This window comes from Hyaena hyaena, unplaced genomic scaffold, assembly GCF_003009895.1.
Source record: "Hyaena hyaena isolate Hyena2069 unplaced genomic scaffold, ASM300989v1 scaffold_493, whole genome shotgun sequence".
NCBI lineage: Eukaryota > Metazoa > Chordata > Mammalia > Carnivora > Hyaenidae > Hyaena > Hyaena hyaena.
Genome location: NW_024081125.1, coordinates 233,512 through 256,396, shown reverse-complemented (window position 1 = coordinate 256,396; position 22,885 = coordinate 233,512). Strand labels below are relative to the sequence as shown.

At 53.8% G+C, this 22,885-nt stretch overlaps 1 protein-coding gene across 3 annotated transcripts; it reads left to right on the top strand.

Annotated features, from left to right (window-relative positions):
• Positions 1-10,775: 10,775 nt before the first annotated feature.
• Positions 10,776-21,872, top strand: LOC120246917 (alpha-1-antitrypsin-like). Of its 3 annotated transcripts, none has more exons than XM_039254572.1 (5): positions 10,776-10,930; positions 17,618-18,267; positions 19,288-19,558; positions 20,801-20,948; positions 21,620-21,872. In XM_039254572.1, the coding sequence occupies exons 2-5, from the start codon at positions 17,622-17,624 to the stop codon at positions 21,806-21,808; spliced, it is 1,254 nt and encodes a 417-aa protein (XP_039110503.1). In that variant the 5' UTR covers positions 10,776-10,930; positions 17,618-17,621; the 3' UTR covers positions 21,809-21,872. The 3 variants fall into 3 exon arrangements, with proteins under 3 accessions (XP_039110503.1, XP_039110506.1, XP_039110504.1); XM_039254575.1 differs by lacking the exon at positions 10,776-10,930 and adding an exon at positions 11,560-12,128; XM_039254573.1 differs by lacking the exon at positions 10,776-10,930 and adding an exon at positions 12,693-12,913.
• Positions 21,873-22,885: the final 1,013 nt, after the last annotated feature.

Here is a 22,885-nt window from a genome sequence, read left to right as displayed (position 1 = left end):
TTGAGCGAATAAAGCTTATTAAATTTACTTTTTATATCTTTTTTTTCCATTTGTATAAACTTTTACTTATGTATTTATTTTGCTTTTTATTTTTTTATTTATTTTTTTACAAATGGTTTATTGTCGAATTGGTTTCCATACAACACCCAGTGCTCATCCCCACAAGTGCCCTCCTCCATGCCCATCCCCCACTCCCCCCCCCACATCCATCAGTCCTCAGTTTTTGTCAGCATTCAAGAGTCTCTCATGGTTTGCCTCTCTCCCTTCCCCCCACCATTTCCCCCCTTCTTCTCCCCCTTGTTCCTCCGTCAAGTTCCTCCTAATCCTCCTATACGTGCAAACATATGATATTTGTCCTTCTCTGCCTGACTTATTTCGCTCAGCATAACACCCTCAAGGTCCATCCGTGTTGCTACACATGGCCAGATTTCATTCTTTCTCATTGCCATGTAGTATTCCATGGTATAGATGAACCACATCTTCTTGATCCATTCGTCCATTGATGGACACTTAGGCTCTTTCCATGTTTTGGCTATTGTTAAGAGTGCTGCTATGAACACTGGGGTCCATGTGCCCCTATGCATCAGCACTCCTGTATCCCTTGGGTAAATTCCTAGCAGTGCTATTGCTGGGTCATAGGGGAGTTCTATTAGTTTCCTGAGGACCCTCCACACTGTTTTCCAGAGGGGCTGCACCAGCTTACATTCCTACCAACAGGGTAGGGGGGTGCCCGTTTCTCCACATCCTCGCCAGCATCTAGAGTTCCCTGATTTGCTCATTTTAGCCACTCTGACTGGTGTGAGGTGGTATCTCAGTGTGGTTTTGATTTGTATTTCCCTGATGAGGAGGGATGCTGAGCATCGTTTCATGTGTCTGTTGGCCATCTGGATGTCCTCTTTGGAGAAGTGTCTGTTCATACCTTCTGCCCATTTCTTCACTGGGTTGTTTGTTTTTCGGGCGTGTAGTTTGGGGAGTTCCTTATAGATTTTGGATATTAACCCTTTACCTGATATGTCATTTGCAACTATCTTTTCCCATTCCGTTGGTTGCCTATTAGTTTTGTGGGTTGTTTCCTTTGCTGTGCAGAAGCTTTTAATCTTGATGAGGTCCCAATCGTTTATTTTTGCTCTTGATTCCCTTGCTTTTGGGGATGTGTCAAGTAAGAAGTTGCTGCGGTGGAGGTCAAGGAGGCTGTTTCCTGCTTTCTCCTCTAGGGTGTTGATAGTTTCCTGTCTCACCTTCAAATCCTTTATCCATTTTGAGTTTACTTTTGTGCATGGTGTGAGAAAATGATCTAGTTTCATTCTTCTGCATGTTGCTGTCCAGTTCTCCCAGCTCCATCTGTTAAAAAGGCTGTCTTTTTTCCACTGGATATTCTTTCCTGCTTTGTCAAAGATCAGTTGGCTGTATACTTTTGGGTCCACTTCTGAGTTCTCGATTCTGTTCCATTGGTCTATGTGTCTGTTTTTGTGCCAATACCATACTGTCTTGATGATGACAGCTTTGTAGTAGAGGCTAAGGTCTGTGATGGTGATGCCTCCCATTTTGGTTTTATTTTTCAATATTACTTTGGCTATTCGGGGTCTTTTGTGGTTCCATACAAATCTTAGGATAGTTTGTTCTAGTTTTGAGAAGTATGCTGGTGCAATTTTGATTGGAATTGCATTGAATGTGTAGATTGCTTTGGGTAGTAATGACATCTTAACTATATTTATTCTTCCTATCCATGAGCATAGAATGTTTTTCCAACTTTTTATATCTTTCATGTTAATATCCATGTGGATTTCCAGGGACGCTCCTCTAGTCTTTGATGCCACAGACTTCTGCAGCCTTGCCTGACCCTCCTTGCCTAATCCAGTGGTGCCTGAATGGATGCAAAGGATCTACTGCTGTACAGGAGAAAATAGTGTAAAATTTATTAATATTTTTATCTCCTTCTTTAAAAATTTCTTTTAATGTTTATTTATTTTAAGGGAGAGAGAGAGACAGAGTGTGAGCAGGGGAGAGGCAGAGAGAGAAGAGACACAGAACCCGAAGCAGGCTCCAGGCTCTGAGCCATCAGCACAGAGCCCGAGATGGAGCTCAAACGCATAGACTGTGAGATCATGATCTGAGCTGAAATTGAATGCTTAACCGACTGAGCCACCCAGGCACCCTTTCTCTCCTTTTTAAAATGTCTATTTTTATTTGTTTTATTGAGGCAAATGATGCATCAGGACAGCTGCACATGTATATAACTTATAAATAACATATTTGGAGGTACTCTTTTTTACTTTCCTCATAAGATGCATCAGCCCATTAGGATAATTAAAGCCTTTTTTCTCCACGCCGTTGTGAGTTATGGCTGCCCTCATTCAAGAGAACAGCTCCAACCTGCCCTAGTTGAGCATATGACCAGCACACAATTAAGAATGATGACAAAAGATCTGAACAAGGATTTGGGTGGGTGATGGCTTTGCATCTGGAAAATGTTCTTTGGACGCCAAACTAGTAGATTTTCCAGGGTCTTTCCTTGTTGAATGAGGCTACGTGGAAAATCTTGAAAGCCAGCCATGGAGATGCCTATCCCCGGGCCGGGGGGAGGGGGACCTCCGATCTCCAGTTAGAGGGTACTCACGTTGTACAAACTGAACAGGGACGCGTGTGTGACAAACACAGACCTTAAAACCTGTCCAGGCACCAGAGTCAAAGCCAAAACAGGGCACAGTCATAAGGTACACCACGTTCATGTTGTTGTATCCAGGGAAGAAGGGACACTCCTGGTTTTCCAAGGCAAACCTGGGCAAGTCACTTAAATTCTTGGAGTTTTGGTTGCTCATCTTCAGACAAAATGATGGCAGGCAGTGACTGCTGCCCAAGCTTGCTGTGGGGCTTCCAGGGGCCACATCCATGAAGACTGTGACCTAACACATTGCACAAGAGGAAAGCCACCATGCCATTCCTTAAGAAGCTTCTGTATACTTGGACCGTATGCAGCCGTCTCATCCGGACCTCCCCAAAGCACGGTAAGGTAGATATGATCTCTATTTTATTGCTGGGCTCACAGAGACATTAAGTCATCTTCACATGGTCCCACAGCTGGTAAACAACTGACTGAAATCTGAGTCCCACGCTGTCTGACTTCATCATGGAAGGTCTTCCACTCCATCAGGTTGGCATCCATGGGCAAGGGTGTTTGGAGGAAAGCCAAAAAGAGAAGAGAAATCTGGGGAGGTCACATTAAAATATATATATATATATAAATTTAAAATATATATATAGAGAGAGAGTATCTTTCTGTGTGGCTGTTAAGTCAAGAGGCCTTTTTAACTTTTTCGTAAATGCAACCCATTCTTGTGAAAACATAAATACAGAAGAATATACAGAAGGAAGCAAACATAACGCCAGCTGGGAAGTATGTGATCCAGAATAACCATTGGTTTGTCTCCTTCCAGAAACTTCTATGCATATACTTTAATTTCTACGTACGTAATCTCTTACTCTCTCCAATATACTCTGAATGACTTGTTCTCTTTCTTCTTCATGATCAAAATGAACCAAAAGACCAAGACAGAAGAGGGAAAGAGGAAGAGAAAGGGAATCAGCGTTTTTACAGAGTGCTCACTATGGGCTTATCTTTTCTGATTATTCACTTATTTTCCCTAACAGCCACCCGAAGACCCTGAAATCCCATCTCCATTTACAGATGATGTCAGTGAAGCCATAAAAGATTGAGTGACTTGTTGGCAGTGAGCGGACACTGCCTCTAACTGTCCCCAAGTCCCATGGGACTTTACTACCAAAGTCCACACTGTCCCAGACTATGTCAGGACCGTCATCTTTTCCAGGGATCTGCATCCTAGAAAAGGGTCCCCCAGCGTGTCCTGGGGTGGTGGTAACGTGTATGTGTGCCTGCTCACACACACGCATGCAAAAACATTTGCCTTCAACCCCCTGAATGAGCCTAGGCTCCAGCCAGGACAGGAAGGCACTTCTCCCACCACACCATCCAGCACCTGAGCCAAGTGGCTTAGCCCACCCTTCCCCACCTGCTTCCCCTTTTAGCCCAGTGAAGGCCACAGGAGAGGGAAGAGGGCAGAGGAAGGCCGAAAACACATGTCCTCATTGTTTGCTCTGCACAGACCTTCTTCACAGAAGGCAGTGTTGACCTAGCTTTGTTTATCTTAATTGCCCAACACTCTGCAAAGTGGAAAGTTGAATACATGGCCCTGAGAACCTGGCTAAGTGGAATGACAATCATTGATTTCTCGCTACATTTCTGGAGCAAGTTTGTTGTTTGCTCCCAGCCGTCTCACTGAATTATTTCATGTCTCTTTGCCTGCCATTAAAACAGGCACCGCATTGCCAGGAACAGGAAAAGAAAGGGAAATAATATTTATTGAGGCTGGGTTTCCGTGATCCGTGTCTCCCGTAACCTTCACTGGATCCCAGGGAGGTCCAGAGTATCATCCTCATTCCACACAGGGGGCGAAGTGACTGGCCTCGGGTTCTCAGCATTGAAGGCAGAGCTGGGATCTGGGCCCCATCCCCACTGCGGGTCCGGAAGCCCTCACAGTCATCAGGAGGGAGAAGGTAGCCAGGAGGGAGCCATTTCCTTTTAGAGTCGAGCATGTGCTACCCTGTAACCAGCTCGTCCACCAAGAGAAATGAAAACATGTTCACACAGAGACAGCGTCCGTGAGTGCTCATAGACGCCTTATTCATAATCGTCAAAACTGGAGACACCCAGACACATCTGTCAACAGAAACTAATTGCGGTACGCCCGTACGGTGGAATTCTACTCGGCCAGAGACACGATGGATTTCAAAAACATGATGTGGATCAAAAGAAGCCAGACGAGAAAAAAGTACATGGTGTGCCCTCCTAGTCTCCCCATGTCCTAGAAGAGGCGAAACTAACCCGTAGAAACAGAAGTCAGAGGAGAAGGGACGTTCGGTGGGCGACCAGAAAACTGATGGAGGGAGCTTCCCCGGCTGATGGATTTGTTCTCTTCCCTCCGTCAGAGGGGCAGTTACCCAGAGGTACACACATGTAAACATGTTGAGCTGTACGCTTAGGATTTATGGCTTTACTGCATGTAAATAATACCTCTGTAAAAGTAAATACATAAAATGTAAGACAGAGAGGCAGTGACCACACACGTCAGGCGGTTAACAGTGGAGAGGGGGAAGGAAGGGAAGGTTCAGGAGAGGTTTCGTGCAATTATCCTGTGTATCTTCTCTGAGCCTCACCTGCAAAGTGGATATAATAAAACAATCTTTGCAGCGCTGTTGGAAAGAGCAGTTTGTGCACACGGTACCTGGCACCCGGCAGCCACGGAGAGAATGAGCTGCTTTTGCTGGGGTTAAGCTGTGAGTGGTTGGGGATGGGGGGGCAGCAGGGGCAGCTCCTGGGCAGTGGGACCGAGGAGAGAGACCCCTGCACCTGCCAGGCCGAGTCACGGTGGGGTGGGAGGGCACAGCGGATATGATATAATCCTCGTCCCTAGGGGCTCTTCCCAGGAGCCTTTTCCCTTTTCTCATGGGGCAGACAGAGGTGGTGGATGGGGGCCACAGGTTTAGGAGGGGGCAGGACAGCCTCGCTCTAGGACCTGGCTGTGAGCCCGCAGCCCCTCTCCCCTTAGCCCCCCTGTGGCAGGGACATGGAGAGGCTACCCCTCAGGATGACCTCCAGCTCAAATAGACAAACAGCTGGCTTGCAGTCTAGGGAGCTGTGTGTCTTGTACATGTTTACAGCTTTTATAAGTTTTCACACTCTCACCCTGGCAAGATGCCTTGACCATCTGAAAGAAGAAACTCTCAGTTTCTGCTTCCTCATCCTCTTTGCCTCAGTTCATCAAGCTGACTCCGTGCTCCTGTTTTGTGCTCAGCACAGAGCCAGAGTCAGAAAACAGGTGGCCCTCCCCTCGGGTGACTGTGGTCAGTCTGGTGTCAGAGCCAAGTTCTGGGTCTGTGCCCTTGCCCTGCATCCACCCAGCCTGGCTCCATTCCCCCTTTCCCCACTCACCAGCTCCATGACCTAGGGCTAGTTGGCTTGACTTCTATGAGCCTCAGTTTCCTCATCTATAAAATGGGGATCACAAAAGTGCCCACCTCATAGGCCTGTGGGTGGACGAGCTAGTTATAGGGCAGCACATGCTCAGCTCTACAAGGAATGGCTCCCTCCTATCATGAGGATGAGCAAAATCAATCTCTCTGAAATGCTTTAAATGGCGTCTGGCATGCACTAGGTGCTTAATAATTGTCAGCTCTCACCATAAGCGTTCCAAAGCATGCTGTAGAAGCAGCAAGGAGGGAGATGTCCCCCAGCACGGCCAGGTTGTGGGGGCAGGAGGTCAGGAAGGCTCCTCGGTGCCTTCGTCTGGGCCCCAGATGTGATGACTCAGGGTGACCCTCCGGGGACAGAACAGCCTGTCCCAAACCTGGCAGCCTTAAAGGCACTGCTGAGAGGGACCAGGGGAAGTAGTGTGGTCTCTGGTCTCGGGCACAGCTCAGCAAATTTGTTCTGGAAAAAACAGGTAGTACATAAGCCTAATTTTAGGCTTTGCAGGCCACACGGTTTCTGTCACAAGCATTCTATTCTGTCACCGCGGCATGACAGCAGCCGTGGCCAGGAAATGACCAAAGTGACTGTGTTCCGATGATGCATTCTACGTGGACAGTGAAATCTGAATTTCACCTCATTTCCATGTGTTACAAACCCCTTCCTCGCGCCACCCTGACCTGTGCTTCTGTTTCACACCCCCTCTCTGGCTCTAACCTTCCTGCCCCTCTTTTACGAGGCCCCTCGTCATTACAATGAGCCCGCCTCTATAATCCAGGATAATTTCCCTTTTCAAGGCCATTACCTTAATCACATCCACAACAACCCTTTCACCACATAGAGTGACATGTTCACGGGTCCTGGGGCTGAGGACATGGGCGTCTCTGGCGACGTTAGTCTATCGACTGCAAAGGCACAGACTGGAGAGTGGCTGGCATGAAGGTTGCTAGACGCAAGACGGATAGGAAGCAAAGGGCTAGGGGTTCAAAAGGCCATGCAGAGTGATGTTGAGTGACATGGGACAGACCAGGCCGGGCCCTGTTGTCCTTCTGTGATGTAGGCTGTGGCCCACGGGCCTGTGGATGTCAGGGATGAGGCTGGGAAAAGGTGGGCCTGTCCGGGGGCGTGGCTACGATTACCAGAGAAGAAGAGGCTTGGAGGCAACCATGGGCCAGGAGAGCTGGACTTTCTCATGGCACCCAAGTTCAGAGATGCTGGAGAAGAAACAGCCCCCACTGCAGAGGACTTCAGGAGAAGCCAGGCTTCTTGGGAAGCTGGGTATTGGCTATTTGCCTAGTACCTGGGAGGAGGGTGGAGGGTCTGCTGGGTCAAGTGATGGGGGACTGAGCCCCAGGGATGAAATGGGGTGGAAGGGAGACGCAGGTAGGAAAGCCATCGTGAAGTCCCCTGTCCCAAGGTCCCGACATCTGACTGTGGACCTGCCCTTGGAGCCTTTGTTCCTTCCCATCACAGGGGATGAGGAGACTGTGTCCAGGGAGGTGGAGTGGTTGGCAGAAAGAGAACTTAACAGAAATTCTAGAGATATGGCAGCTGCAGGGGGCCCTGGGGCCTTCCTGGCGCTTACCCCAATGTCAACCCACGTCTGTTGCTCCTGCCTCTTGTTTATCCCCTGAACCCAACCCTCCTCTTCATCCTTCGGCCTTATCCTCCCTCACAGGGACATCTGAAGGGGATTCTGTGGTCCCCAGGCTCAGCCCCCACTGGGGTGCAAGTTCGGGGACAGTGGGGAGCACACCTTTCCCCTTTGCAAACTCTGAGCCAGTAGGTGATCAAGACATGATATTGAGTGAGTGAATGAATAAATGACGGATACATTAATACATGGGGAGGATTAAAGACGATGACCAAATATGATGATTAGAGCTAGAGAAAGAAAGGGAAGGATGGGGGAGGGAGAAGGAGGGAGACTGGCCATATTGTCAGCATCAGGGTCACTCTCTGTGCCTCAGTTTCCTCATCTGTACTAAGGGGATACAAATGCTACCCACCGCACAGGATTAAAACAGAGCCCAGCATCACGCTCTTGGTTTCTGTTCAGGTCATGATCTCACGGTTTGTGAGTTCAAGCCCTGAATCGGGCTTTGCTTGGGATTCCGTCTCTCTCTCTCTCTCTCTCTCTCTCTCTCTCTCTCTCTCTGTGCCCCTCCACCCCACCCGTGCTCAAGGTGAATAAATAAACTTTAAAAAAATTATAAATAAATAAAACAGAGCCCAGCAGATAGTAAGTGCTTGAGAAGTATCGGCCACGACGCACGTGGTGACAGCCACACGCTGGAGTCAGTCTGGGGCTTTGTCTCCCAAAACGAGAGCAGCAAAAGGCTCCTTCAAACCAAGCAAACAAATGTTTAAAGTCAACAGGAACGAAGACAACGCAGTGGATCGCACCATTTCCCCCCAAGGTCAGAGTTGGGTAAGTTCAAAGATCCCTAATTGCCCTCTTTATCTGAGCCGCCCACGCAGGGCTCGAATCTGAAAAACAAGTCCCAAAGTCCTTCAGGGTCCCCCCCTCCCCTTGCAGGAGTGGGCGCTGCACATCCAGCGCTCGCTGGGCTCCTGGGACGACCCTTGCACACCTGTTCCCGTCCTCCCCCAGAGAGGGCTGCTGGCACCGTGTCTAGGGGCGAGAGAAGATGACGATGGCCCTGGATCACCCTGTCCTTGCTGGAATACGGGCGCATGCTTCCTGAAGCTCACTTAGGATCGCTCAAAGGAGAAAAGAGAAAATTTTAAGAGGAGCCCATTGGCCAAAATGTGCAATTGGACCATCCTAAAGGAAATAGTGCCATAGGAAAATAGGCTGCGTCTCCTAAAAGCCAAAAGGCCATAATGATCAAGATGGCCCATCAGTTCAAGAGACGAAGGGTTAGTGACACTAAAAATATTGGCTTTCTTAGTTTTAACATGTAGAGGATAAAGCTATAGACGTGTGCTCTATGCCTTCTATTAATTCTATTAATAGGACACACTTAAAACGCATGCATTTACCTTCTTTTTCTCCGAGTAAGGACGAGAAGGGAAAGCTGTGAAGAAGCCAAGCATTTCCAGAAAAAGTAAGAGTCAAACCACACACAGGAAGCAGGCCCAGAGGTCATGTACAGGAAGGAAGGGGGTCCGGTAGGGGGTTGCAAGTTGGATGATTTGCAAGGTGCCAACAGGAGGCAAAGTCATAGCGTAAACGTAACTCGTGTCCTGGGAGAGAAGGCCAGGAGCATCCGACCAATGCTGCTAAAGGGAATGGGCTGGGAGAAGGTAGACATGGGTGTCAGTCACATTCAAGAGCGGGCCTGGGGTAAAACACCCCACAAGCAGCCGCTCCCTTGAGCCTCACAACTGCTATCTGAGAAAAAAGACTCTCACTATCCCCATTTCACAGGTGAGGAAACTGAGGCTTGGAGAGGAGATGAAGTCATCTCCTGCAACCCAGTCAACTGGTCCAACCACCCCACACCCGACTTGGCCCCGGTTCTTTGCCTCTGAGAAGCAAAATGAGCGCAGGGCCCAGGAGAGGGGATTGTGGGATCCGCAGAAGCTTGAATCCCAAAGGAGGCATGCCTGGACCAAGAGAACCGCTCCCCACATCTTTCTCCTGCTCAGCCCTCCGGGACCCATCTGAATGGACCCCCAGGCCTAGGACACACCTACAGAGATCACGTGGCTGTTGGTGCCCACTTAGGGCCCATTTGTCCCAAGGCTGCCCTGAGTCTTACATGCATTCATCCCATTGGCTCTTCACAATCCTGGTACAAGTGATACCTCTTATCTTGCCTATTAGGGATGAGGGAACCGAGACACTGGGAGGTCAAGTGGTGAAACGTTCCATGTGTTGCACGGGGCAGTGGGCACACTGGCCCCCACACTCCCCAGGAAATGGCCCCGAAATGCCCCTGGAGGTCACCTTTCCTCTCCTGACCGGCTTGATCTACTTGGCCCAGGACCCCTCCGACACCTTCCCCCTCACTCCCTTTCCACTGCAGACCCCGGGATTCAGCTCTCAGACTCCTCCCACCTCTAGACAGGGCCTGGCAGGGAGGGGGAGGGGGACCCCAGAAGCTTCTTATTTAAACCAGCCTATGGATCTTCCTAGGATGCGCTCACCCCTGGAGAATCAGCTCAGAGGCGGCCACAGTCAACAATTCCAGAAGTAACCAGGTAGACAAGGCTTACCCCGCCATGGCTCTTGGTTCCTGGGCCACTGTCCTCGAGAATGGTCACTTTGGTGCCCCCTCTGCAACCAGGATTCTATCCCAGCTCAGTCTCCACTGAGCATGGAGTCCCGATTCAGACGGGACAGGGCCCCAGAGCCCCTCCCATGCTCCCCTGCAAACAGCCCGGTCCCCACTGGGATGTCAGGCATCCCTTCTGCCTGCAGCCAGAGTCCGGGACACACACCTCTGCACACACAGACCCTTCTCGGCTTCCGTGGGGCCCTCCGTGGACATTTCTCAGGTGGCTCAGTCCTTCCCTCCATGGCTGGCCCTGGAAACCCACCAAGACGCTGGTGCCAGGCCCTGGGCCGGGAGGGTGACCCCGTTATCTGCATTAACCCTCTGAGCCCAGGGCGACCCTCCCTCTTACAGACACTCAGAGGAACTGGGTGACTCGTCGGGGCCCCACAGGCCGGACTCACAGCCAGAACAGCAGGTGACTAGCACCCGCCTGGCTACCCACAGCTTTGTGCAAGGCGGCTTCCTGTCTCAGTTCCCCGCCCCTCCCAGACCTGCTGCCTCTGACACCCAGAGCCTCCTTTCTCCACGGCTGGCAGAGACCGTGCTCTGCTCAGGGCGCACACGGAGTCTCAGAGAAGGCGGCAGAGGAGGCCGGGCTGTCACAGGAGGTGTGGAGGCCACCACAGCACGAGGATCCCAGGTAGAGGGGGCATGGGGTGGTCCCTCCCACCAGCCCCAGCGCCACCGGGCTGAGGGGGCCGAGCTTGGCAAGAGCATGGAAGGCTTGGCACACTTGGTGTTGCCCATCCACTGTGGGGAGGGGGGGAGCAGCTGGGGTGGGAAGGAGGCCATTGTACAGATGGAGAAACTGAGGCATGGGAAGAGGAAGGGATGCCCGGGAGGTATGGAGGTCAGGCCTGGCCTCAATGACTGCCCAGCTCTCCAAGCTGTGAGGGGGTGTAGAGCCTCCGTGGGGAGGGACCCTGAAGCCATATCATGGTACTAGGGGTGAGAAGGGGAGTGGGGCCTTCTCCCCTCTCTGAGCTCATTCCGCTCTTGTTCAGAGCACCAAAGACAAGTACTCCCCTCAGAGCGCCCCTGAGAGCCCTGTGTGGGAGCAGCCTGAGGGGGATATTCCTGGAATGCCTCCCTCCCCCACAGCGACACCAGGGAGAGCCACTGGCGTGGGGTAGGGCAACCTCACAAAGGGCACACCCGACGCTGGGCTCTGAGCTAACCTTGAACTGCTGCGTTGAGCCCTCACAGCAGCCCAACGAGGTGGGCACTGTTGCCATCTTCAGTTTACAGGTGGGGAAACGGAGGCCCGGGGACGTTAAACAGCTGCTCTGAGATCTCACAGTCCATGAATGGGGGAGCTGGGTTCCCGGCTCTGCACCTGTGTCGCAGAGGAAACTGCCACTCATCCACCTGGCAGACTCCCACACTCGGGACCAGAGGAACGAACGATAGGAGGGACAGAAACGCTCTCACCCACTCATCCGCCCCTTCAACACATATCTGTAGGGCGCCCGTCCTGCCCCAGGCAGCTGTCAGGGCGCACAGAGGGGAGTGGGGTGTGCCTTCGGTTCTTAAAGGGATCACGGTCAAGTGAGACTCTCCCAGCCTCAACCCTGTACCAACACCTCCACCCCCAGCGGAACTCCTGGAGCCTTTAATAGCCCCAGAACAGGGCCACAGCCCAGGAAAATCCAAGCAGCATGTGCACCACATTCCTCCGCTGGGAGCCACACCCAGTGGAAACAGTAACAGGCTGAGGCTGGCCGACAACTAAGCCCCGTCCTGCCTGGAGAAGCTTGGAGAGCAGGGCTGAGCAGAGGGGCTGCGTGGACCAAACGGAAGAGCCTGCTGCGTCCTGGGCACTTTACAGAAGCCATCACGTACGTCCCCCCCGCCACAACCCCTCTCCGAAGCAGGACTTCCAAACCCCTATGATGCAGACTAAAGCGCCTCCTGGTTCAGAGAGGTGAAGCAGCTTGCCTGAGGCAGCACAGCCCTTCTTTACAGATTTGCCAACTGGCCCGTGCCGCTGGCCACCCATGGCAGCCCAAAGTGGCTGTGTCACCATGGGCTATGGCCCGTTGTCTCCTCAGGGAAATCGAGGGAGTTTTTGTATCTGGGGCTAGCTTGGTGACTGTGAGCAGCCTCTCCACCTCAACCTCAGTTTCCCTGTCTGCCAAATGGGCTTTCAGCTTGCCCGCCCACGCCCAATGCAGCAGTGCGCCTTCAGCAGAAGGCATTTCAAGGTGGCTCCTTGCTACCAGCAGGGCAGCCACTGAGAATCCCCAGCGGGAGGGCAGGCCACCAAAGTAATGCTGTCCCAAAGAGTGTCTGATTCATGCCATCGCTCCCCCCCCCCCCCCCCCCCCCTGCCGGGATGCAGGACGCTGTGGTTTATGAGCTGGGTACAATGACTCCCTTTGGTATAGGGAACAGAGAGGGCTGCGGGCTGTCTAGACAGAGCACATACGGGCAGTGCGAGTGGGCTCAGAACTGGCCTATGGACTTAGCCCCTGTTTGCTCCTCCGATAACTGGGGTGACCTTAGTTAATATTCACCAGGAGCCTCCCCCGTCGTCCCTCTGGGTCCACTGCTTAAATACGAACCACGACAGGGCTCGGTCTCCTCAGCCTTGGTCACCAGCCCCGGCCTGGGACAGTAAACCGTAAGTACGCGTTCCACTGGGAAGGTCTCTGGGTGCCCGCGCTGCCAGGCAGGCCCCGGGAATGCAGGGAGGATGGAACCGGCTGGGGCTGGACCCCCGTCAGCATAGGCACAGCAGCCCTGGAGCTCTTTTTCGGCTTGCGCCCCTGCCCAGGCCCCCCGCAGTACCCGGGCCCTCTGCGAGCGGCACGTACATAGAGACCTCAGGAGGGGGCATGCTTGCGTTGGCAGAGCTCTTGTGTCCGACCCGTGGGTGGTCGCCTCCAGGCACCCCCCACCGCCTTCCCTATGCTGGGGTGCATATCTTCTCCCCCCTTCTACGGATGAGAAAGATAAGGCACAGAGAGGGACAGCAGGGAGCCCAGGCCCACATAGGGGCCTCAGGCAGGACCAGAGCCCAGAGTTCCCGCTCCGTGGGCCTCTGGGCGCCCTCGTTCGTGGTGCAAGATGCAAAACCGTGGGAAACGCACCGTCCTCGGGGCTTTGAGCTGTGTCCCCGAGTCCTCGCGGTAGCCAGGCAGCTGCTGGGCCCCTTACATGCAGTCAGGACTTTAGACCTCACCTCACAGCAGCCTTTTGAGGTGGTTACTGAGGTTATTCCCATTTCACAGATAAGGACATCGAGAACAGAGAAGTTTATAACTTGCCCTCAATGGCACACCATCCAGGATTCAAACTGAGGCTGCCTCGCTCCAGAGCTCATGTTCCCAAACCTCTTCCCCCCGCCAACATAGCTGCCTCGCGGCTCAGGCGCCAGCTGGGGAACGGGGCGCCTGGGCTGGCCTTGAGGCCTCTTTGACGCTGGGTGACCTTGGACCATGCTCAACCTCTCTGTCCACATGGACAAACCAGAGACACCCTTTGCCCTCCTCCCCTTCACCCCTCCCCTCCAGCCTTGATCCCCGGAGCATGGGAAGGATACAGTTTTTCGGTCGTTGGCTTTTGGAGATGGAGGCTACAAAGACGGCCAAGGCTGCCAGCCCCCCACATTGTGTTTCGAATGATCTATAACATATCAATAACGGCCGAGGTTCCCTGACAACCGACCGTGTGTCAGGCATTTTTTGGCACACTGTACGTGTTTAATTTGCACAATAGCTCTATGAGGAAATGCATGCTTGTCATCTCCCGGAAACAGAGAGTCAGAGAGGTTAAGTAAGTTGCCCAAGATCACACAGTTGATATCAAACTGAACTCAAGCCTTGTGGCCTCACAGCCTCTGATCTTGACCACAAGCGATGCCCCCCCTCTTCCTTTAGCCTGACCCCCTCACAGATGTCCTGCTTCTGGCTGTCTGGCTGCAGCTTTGTACTCAAAGAAGGATCGAATGCCAAGTTCTGGAATCAAAATGCCTAGTTAAGCTGAAACCCCAGATCCATAGGCAGCTAGGTCTATGGCTCTCAGTGAGTTATTAAACCTCCGTGAACTCACTTTCTCCATCTCTAAAATGGGGCTAATAATAATTCCCACTTCGTAGGGTAAGCTCTGGCGACACAGATGACATGGAGACAGTGCATGTGGAACACCTGCTATCTGCCAGTCACAGTGACGGTGACATGCTGACGCTGGTGCTTGCTAGCACGGGTCTGGGCACAGAATCAAATTTAAAATTCTCCAAACTCAGAGGCAGCCCATTGCTGAGCAGAGGGACTGCTCCTCTGATCCTGGGCAATATGGCCAGGGAGAGATCTGCCAGGTTTTACACTTGAACCCTACCCGTGCGTAGGCACGAGCGGGCCCCCACACCTGGCAGGTGCCCACCCACCCGTCACCTTGTTTGTGCCTCACATCTGCCACGCAAGGGAGTCTTTCCTCCTCTCTGCAGACCGGAAGCCAGGGGTCACAGGAGTGAAGTCACCTGCCCAAGGCTATTGGCCACAGGGGCCACACCAGGGCTTACACGAGGCCAGGCTATAGCAGGTGGTTGATGTCCCAGTGGCTTGCCTGGCCCCCACTGGGTCACTCTGGATCATTCATTTTATGCTTGTGGGTGGAAATAGTATTTGACTAGGCAAAGGGATGGCTCACCTCACTCGCCCCCTGCCGGCAGGCTGCTCCCACCTACTCCCGATGCCGGCAGCGTCACCATGACACCTTCATTCTTTAGGTTGAAAGCTGGGTGGGTGTGCCTCCGAGTACATCACCAGCTACCACAGCACCTCCCGTTACCTTCCCCAGCATCAGGCTTTGGGGACGCAGGGCACTGCCTTTGACAGAAAGGAGGGGCAAAGGTAGAAGTTTGGAGGCCCTGAGTTGGAGGGAACACCTGAGAGGCTAAAGGGAGCCAACAGGAGGGCTCAAGTTCAGTGTCAGAGTTCCGGGGGCCCAGGTCGGACGCCCACAGAGTCTGAGACCTGAGGACGTGGCTGCCTCAGGCTGCGTCCAAGTGAGAGGAATATCAGGCTGGGATCCAGCTTTGACACCGATTCGCTGGGTGGCCTTGGCAAGGCCCTGACCTCCCTGGACCTCAGACATTTTACCGTAAAAGAAAAAAAACAGAGTAGACGATGTTACACGCACGAATATGGCTGTGCTCACCACGGCAGCGGCCCCTCCCCAGCTCCCCCCTCCCCCCCCCCCCCCAACCCTCACCAGCAGCCCTCGGAAGAGGAGGAGGGAGTCTCCCCCACCCCCCTCCCCTGAGCCCGCATGGGAAGTCTCAGTGCATTTTGTGTCACCAAACCCAGACACCTAACTGAGAATCCAGCGTTAGTGCAGGGGACACTCGTTTAGATTTCCCCCCACCTGGATTTCTGCAGCTGGGGAGAGCGAGGCCCGGGACAAGCAGCCACTTGGTATATTTCGTGTCTCCCCCCCGCTCCCAGCAGAGGCCCGACCCCTCCTGCTCTCTGAACCCTGCAAAGATGGGGGGTTTCCAGGAAGCCTGGAGCCCCACCCCCTCCGCCGGCCGCCAAACTCCAGGGGGAGTGGAAAGAGAAGCCGGGAGGGGGGAGGGGCGAGGGGAACACACAGAGCTACAGGGACACTCGCACCTCAAGAACCATTGGCTAGTTTCAGAAAAACATAAACATGTGTTGCATAACATGCGGTCTGTCATGTTTGGATTATTTGGAGCCACGAAGGCCAGGAAAGGGGCGCTGGAGAGAAGCCAGTGCTAGGCTGTATCTTGTTGTTTTGTTCCAAAGAAGCTTGTAAAGGTCGGGGAGGCTCCGAGACCCAGCATTTCCTATTGCAGCTTTTCCCCCTCAGGTTTTCAAATTCAAAGATTCCTTTGCCTTTTTGTACTTTCCTAAAACGATGGTTTTAGTTACGTGAGAAACAGCCAACTGATGTGGCTGCCAGCGCGATCTCCTCTGCTCGGACCTCAGTTTCCCCAGCTGTGAAGAGAGAAGGCTGTGCTGAGGGGGTGTAGGCTGGTGGCCCGCGGTGGGGCCACGTCTGGGGTAGGGGGAGCTCTGAGGGGCAGGGCGGGCTCCGGGCTGCTGTGCGTGATGCAGACCGTGGCCGGCGCCAGGCAGAGCCCGCTCTAGCTGGTGGGCCACCAGCCTCACTGTCTCCCTTTGTGTCTCCAGCGCCATGGGACACATGTCCCTCCCCTGCCTGCCCTCTGAAGGCTTCTGGCTAACAGCCCCCTACCAGCCACTAGAACCCATCAGGGTTCAGCCAGGTGTAAGGACGTACTTCCACCGATTCTCCCATACGAGGCAACATGAAAACCAGAGAGGCTAAGTGGTTTGTTCTGGTCACCCAGATGGTAGTAACAAAGCCCACCTTAGAACTCAGGTCTGGCTGAAAAAGAGATGCTTTTTCAATGCTTAACTCTCCCCCCCTCCGCCCCACCCCACATAAGCACACAAACCTCTGATTTACTGGAGAAATCAGTATCTTTACTGCCGGCGTCAGTGACAACCTCAGCTCTGGGATGGAGGTGGTGACAAGGATGCGTGGGCAAGCTGACTTCAGGGACAGTACCCTCGTCACGTGGCCAAGGCCACGGACCCCTGAGGGCTGCCCTGAAGCTCAGGCAAAACTGCTGGGGGCTGAGGCTCACCCTGCATGCTGAGTGGGACAGCCCGTGTCTCCTTGCATGTTGGCTGTGTGTCATTGGGTAAGATCTTACCCGCTCTGGGCAGCAGCTGCATGTCCATTTAATAAGAAGAGTTAATCCACATCCAATCGTACCTGAGCCCAATCTGGCCCATTTCCTGAGAAAGTGTGCCCAAGGTTCATTGTGCTCTAGTTTCCCCTTTTGTAAAACAGGGACCTGCTTCCTGGGTAAGTGCACACATGTACATTATGCTTGCTGTGCCTCAGTTTCCTCTGATGTAAAACAGGGGCCATGGCACTTGCACACGGGGCCATTGTAGATGTCAGCGCCGCCGTCAAGAGCATGGACTCCAGAGCCAGACTGCCCGGCTCTGTGGTTCTGGGCTCTGCTCTGTGGCCTGGGGCAGGGGACTTAGGCCTCTCTGGCCTTCGGTCTCCTCATCTGTAAATAGACAATTGTCAGATGCCCTGGGTCACAGGTCATCACAAGAGGGCCAGGAGATGAGGCCGCACGGGGCTTACATGGGCTGGGGTGTGGGGAGCACTGTCAGTCTCTGCCTCTGTTCTGTTCTCCATGATGAGGACGTAGGAACGTGCTCGGCACTGGGCACTGGGCATGCTTTACGTGGTGTCAGTGGGTGGCCAGGGACTCGCCGTGTGGCCTGACGTGGGCGTGGGGCCCCTTCTCTGCCTGCAGGACGATGCCATCGTCCACTGCGTGGGGCGCCCTCCTGCTGGTGGGCCTGTGCTGCCTGGCCCCCCGCTCCCTGGCTGATGGAGACGCAGCCCAGGACACACACGCACCCGAGCACGACCATGCCCACCACGAGGTGCCCGCCTGCCACAAGATCGCCCCGAACCTGGCTGACTTCGCCTTCGGCATGTACCGCCAGGTCGCCCACGAATCCAACACCACCAACATCTTCTTCTCCCCTGTAAGCATCGCTACGGCCTTTGCGATGCTGTCTCTGGGGGCCAAGGGTAACACGCATGACCAGATCCTGGAGGGCCTCGGCTTCAACCTCACCGAGAGAGCGGAGAGCGAGGTTCACCAGGGCTTCCAGCAGCTCCTCCGCACCCTCAACCAGCCAGACAGCCAGCTGCAGCTGACCACCGGCAGCGGGCTCTTCATCAACGAGAGCGTGAAGCTTCTGGACAAGTTTCTGCAGGACATCAAGAACCTGTACCACTCGGAAGCCTTCTCCATCAACTTCGGACACAACGAAGAGGCCAAGAGACAGATCAACAATTACGTGGAGAAGGGAACCCAGGGGAAAATTGTGGATTTGGTCCAAGACCTTGACAAAGACACAGTTTTTGCTCTGGTGAATTACATTTTCTTTAAAGGTAAGGCTGTGACCGCCACCTGAGCTGACTCCCACGAACACGCACCCGAAAATATTCTGAAACATGCAGTTCTTAAACATTCCATGGCAGGGCGGGGCGACTAGGTCAGTGCGTCTCTGCCTGTGTTATTCAATTTCCACCATCAACTAAGGTCAGGGAGCCATTAATGGGTGGGACAGTCAAATCATCATCTTCTCTGCAGGACTTATCAGAGCCTTTAATGTCTCACTGTACATTTCAATCCCCAGCAGGGAAGGAGGTAAAAAAGAGGCAGTTTTAGCAGAGTGGATGAAGGGAATGGGGGTTCTTGGAACACACTTCCGTCATCTCCAGTGCAGTGGAGGGAGGGACAGCTCTGGAGTCAGAAACACCAGGGTGCAAATCCTTCCTCTATTGATTATTAGCTGTTTGACTCTAAGCAAGTCACTGTACCTCTTTGAGGTTCTAGTTTCCTCTCTGTAACGGGCACATAATCATACCCTTGTCGGCGGGTTTCTGTGAGATTGAACAAGTTACAAAGAACAAGGGAGACTACATGCTCACACAGCAAGTGCTCAACTGAACTTGAACCTCAGCCTGGCCTCCTACCTGAGGGATGGCAACTCAAGGGGAGGTTGAGTGATTTCCTGAATGGTAAGAGCCACGAGTTCACAGGGGGCAGGGACACTCGGACAGGGAGGTGCTGAGTATGACCAATGTCAATAATTTTCATTTAGAAGCTCTCGAGCCACCCTCAAATACATGAGCAAGAAATACAAGTAAAAATGCTCGCTTTGCATATCCAGACCGGCAGGCATTAGCCTCGATCATATAGAAATTCTGGATCCTGCTCCGGTCCTGCATTCTTCTTTCTAATGTCCTTTCAGTAGACTGTTCATTGCGGCCCCATTTTACAGACTGTGAAACTGAGGCTCAGGGAGAAGTATCACACCACGGAGGGGCTCAGGGCTTTCTTTATTCCGCCACATTGTCCAAACCTCCTCCCACCGCCGGCTGATGCCCAACTTCCCTTCTCTCCAGGCAAATGGGAGAAGCCCTTTGAGCCCGAGCACACCACGGAGGAGGACTTCCACGTGGATGAGGACACCACGGTCAAGGTGCCCATGATGAGCCGCCTGGGCATGTTTGACGTCCACTACTGCGACAAGCTCGCCAGCTGGGTGCTGCTCATGGACTATGTGGGCAACGCCACCGCCTTCTTCATCCTGCCCGACCAGGGCAAAATGCAGCAGCTGGAGGCCATGCTGAGCAGGGACGTCCTGGCCAAGTTCCTGGAAAAGCAACACACCAGGTGATTCCCAAACCAGAGAGCAACCCAGGAGCCGCCGTGTCCGGCGGGAGGGCGGACGGCGTCCCGTGCGCCCCACAGCGGTGCGGGGGCCGGCGTTCCAAACACAGGCAGGGCTCCGTGACAGGCGGTGCCCGCAGCGAGGAGGCCTGAGTCCTGTCCTTGGGGACTCCCTTCCCCACCAGGGAAGCTGTCCCTTCCCAGGGCCAGCACACCCCCGGGAGACCCAAGAAGGGAGAGGTGGTCTTCTAACAAGGGGAGCAGTGGATGTGGAGTCAGAGCCTATGAAGTCCAGGGCTGGACAGGGACGTCCTGCCTGGGGTCGGCCGGGAAAGCAGAGGCTCCAGGGGGCCACTCAGGCACACCTTGGAGTAAGGTTTGCGCTCCTCTGTCACCAGATCTGTGTGGACTGATTGGGTCCCCGTAGTGAGGTAATGCATGAGCAAGCGCTCCAAATCAGTGCGTAAAATGCACGAGCCCTCGTGAAAGATTTGATCATGTGCACGATAAAAATACACATGCAGGTGTAAATGTATGCAAAGTGAACACAGATACACAATCAAGTCAGGTAAAATTAATACATAAAACTGATACCCAGAAGAATGCATAATAAACGTATGCAGGCGTAAGTGAATCTAAAGATATAAAGGAGCATAAGGTTAAAATTAAAAGAGCAGTTTTAATATCTCTTTCCCCCCACCCCCCACCCACTCCTGGGCTCCTGCACCAGAGGCTGAGAAAAGAGAACAAAGCGGTGCAGGACCCCAGTGGGGTCAAGCGGAGCCTCAGTGCCAGTCAGCTCGCTCCAGCAGACCCTGCTCGGGGCCACACGCTGTCCCCATGGAAAAGCAGAGCTGAGCATTCAGCCCGCGTGGTCACACATCCCTCACTGAGCAGATGTCCCTCGGTACCCTCACCCCACATGCCCCTGAGATCAGGCTCTGGGGGAGTCCCAGTCTCAGGGGGACCTGGCCTGCAGAGCAGTGTGCTACGTGCTTCCCAGGGAACTTCCTGGAGGGCTGCTCGGAAGAGGCAGGAGGTGGTACTTGAGACTTTGCAGGAGAAGCCCATCTCTGTGATTCTACATCCTCTGACCCCAGGGATGGAGGTGCTAGAAATAGAATAAACCCGTGCACACCTCCAGCCCTCCTGTGGGGCCAGAGAGAGGGCCCCTGAGGGGGAGAAACAACCAGAAATGAAATGCTCAATGCTGTGAAACTCCTCTGTTCCACACCATTGTCACAGGTCTGCCAATGTGCATTTCCCCAAACTGTCCATCTCTGGGACCTACGATCTGAAAAACGTCCTGAGAAAACTGGGCATCACCAAGATCTTCACCTACGAGGCTGACCTCTCAGGGGTCACTGAAGGAGGTCACCTGATACTGTCCGAGGTGAGTGTGTGTGTGAGTGTGTCCCTGGTGGCCATTGGTCAGAATGTGTCACGATGTGTGTGGGGGACAAAGGGACACAAGCAGCCCTGCAGACTGAGGTCCCTGACGAGCGCCACTGGATCCACCGAGACTGGATTGAGGGCAGGTGACAATGGAGGCGGTGGCCCCACGTGCTTCTGACATCTCAGGGACCTTCTCTGCACTGGGTCATTGACCCTCTGACACCCGGCCATGGTCTCGCTGGACCCACACTTACAAAGACAGGCTTGGGCTCAGGGATTTCAGAGGACTTTTGTCCCCTGCTTCTGAGACACTGGGAGCTATTGGCCAGTCACTGAGTTTGGGTGAACGAGTGATTTTGCCTAAAGATGCCATTTATTCAGGAAAGTTGCAGGTGACTGAAGACACAACCTTTGCTCAACGGCTGGCTGGGAACCCAGTGCTGGGTGTGGACCAGACACAGTGAAGGTGCCCATCGAGTCCTGGGCCCCAGAAAGCTTGACATCAGGGCGGGAGGCCGTGGATGGGGAAGGCCAGGCCAGGCAGAGAAAGGCCCACGTGAACCGCCCCCCTCTGGGCAACACTCCCCTCCTTGGGCCTCGTTCCTGGGGCTGCGTGGGGACAGCAGCCCGACCCCACTCGGAACAGGCCCCGGTGCTCTCTCCTTGCAGGCGCTCCATAAGGCCGTGCTGACCATCGACGAAAGAGGGACAGAAGCGGCTGGGGCCACGTTTCTGGAAGCCATCCCCATGTCGATGCCCCCCACTGTCGAGTTCAACAGGCCCTTTAGCCTCCTCATCTATGACAGAAACACCAAGAATATCATCTTCCTGGGAAAGGTGGTGAACCCCACCCAATAATAGCTGCTTTCTGGGTTCAGCACCCCCTCCCCCAGACCAACATTAAAGAACGATCCGGCCCGAGCTCGAGTGTGACATCTTTCATCCTTTGTCTGAGTCTCCCTCTCTGTCCCCAGGCCGTGTGTGGAATGTGGGTCACAACCGTCTTTCACGTGTCCACCATGTTACTCTTTATCGGGCGTTCCCACAATGCGGGGCCAGCGCGAAATGTTGCCTGGATCGCACTGCCTAGCGGTTCTTCCCCAGTCACTGTGGAAAGCTCTGGGCTTTCAGTGTTTCTGGGAGTCCCCGAGTGGGACTAGGCTCCCCCAGACCCACTAGTGCTCACAGTGCCCCCCATGACAGCCCCTCACCCTGCTGCCCCTCAACCTCAAGGCTGCCTCCCTGTTGCTTCCAGAACCTTCTGCTCAACAAGGGCATTGAGCTGCCGCCTCTCCAGCCGCAGAGAGAGAATACTTGTTTCGCTCCCTTCGTCCTGCCTTCCCACCCGAGTTGGGCTCGGGCTCCCGCCACTCAGGGCTCTTTTCTGCAAAAACCTATGGCCAAATTTTCCTGGAGACTTTTTCAGTGGGGCTGGACTGGGAACACGTTTTTCTGTCCTAGTCCTTCCGTCCCTGGACCCCCAAACACATTACCCACACGGGCCTCTAGGTCTTGGTCGGCATCACCTGCTCAGACTGGCCCAAGACACTTACCCCGTGTCTTCTTCTTCCTAATCACGTGGCCAAGTTGTGCTGAATGGCTCTGGAAAGTCATTACAGTGATTCCCTGGTCGTGGGAGAGGACTTAGGTCATGAAGCCCACAAGCCACGGCTGTCCTCCCTCGGCTAGGCTGGGACAGGGGACACTTTCCATCTCGCCTTATTCCTGCCCCATAGCCCTCCATGCAGCCTTCCAAGGGAAATGATAACTCTGATACCACAGCTAGTGGCCATGTCGGGAGTGGCCCTTCTCACTAAGGGCCATGAGGCTCTTTCTTGTCTTCCAGAGCCACTCTGAAGGGCCACGGCAGTCGGAAAGTCCTGCGAGAGCCCAGCCTGATGGAGCCAGCTCCCTGGGCTTGCAGAAATCTGCTCA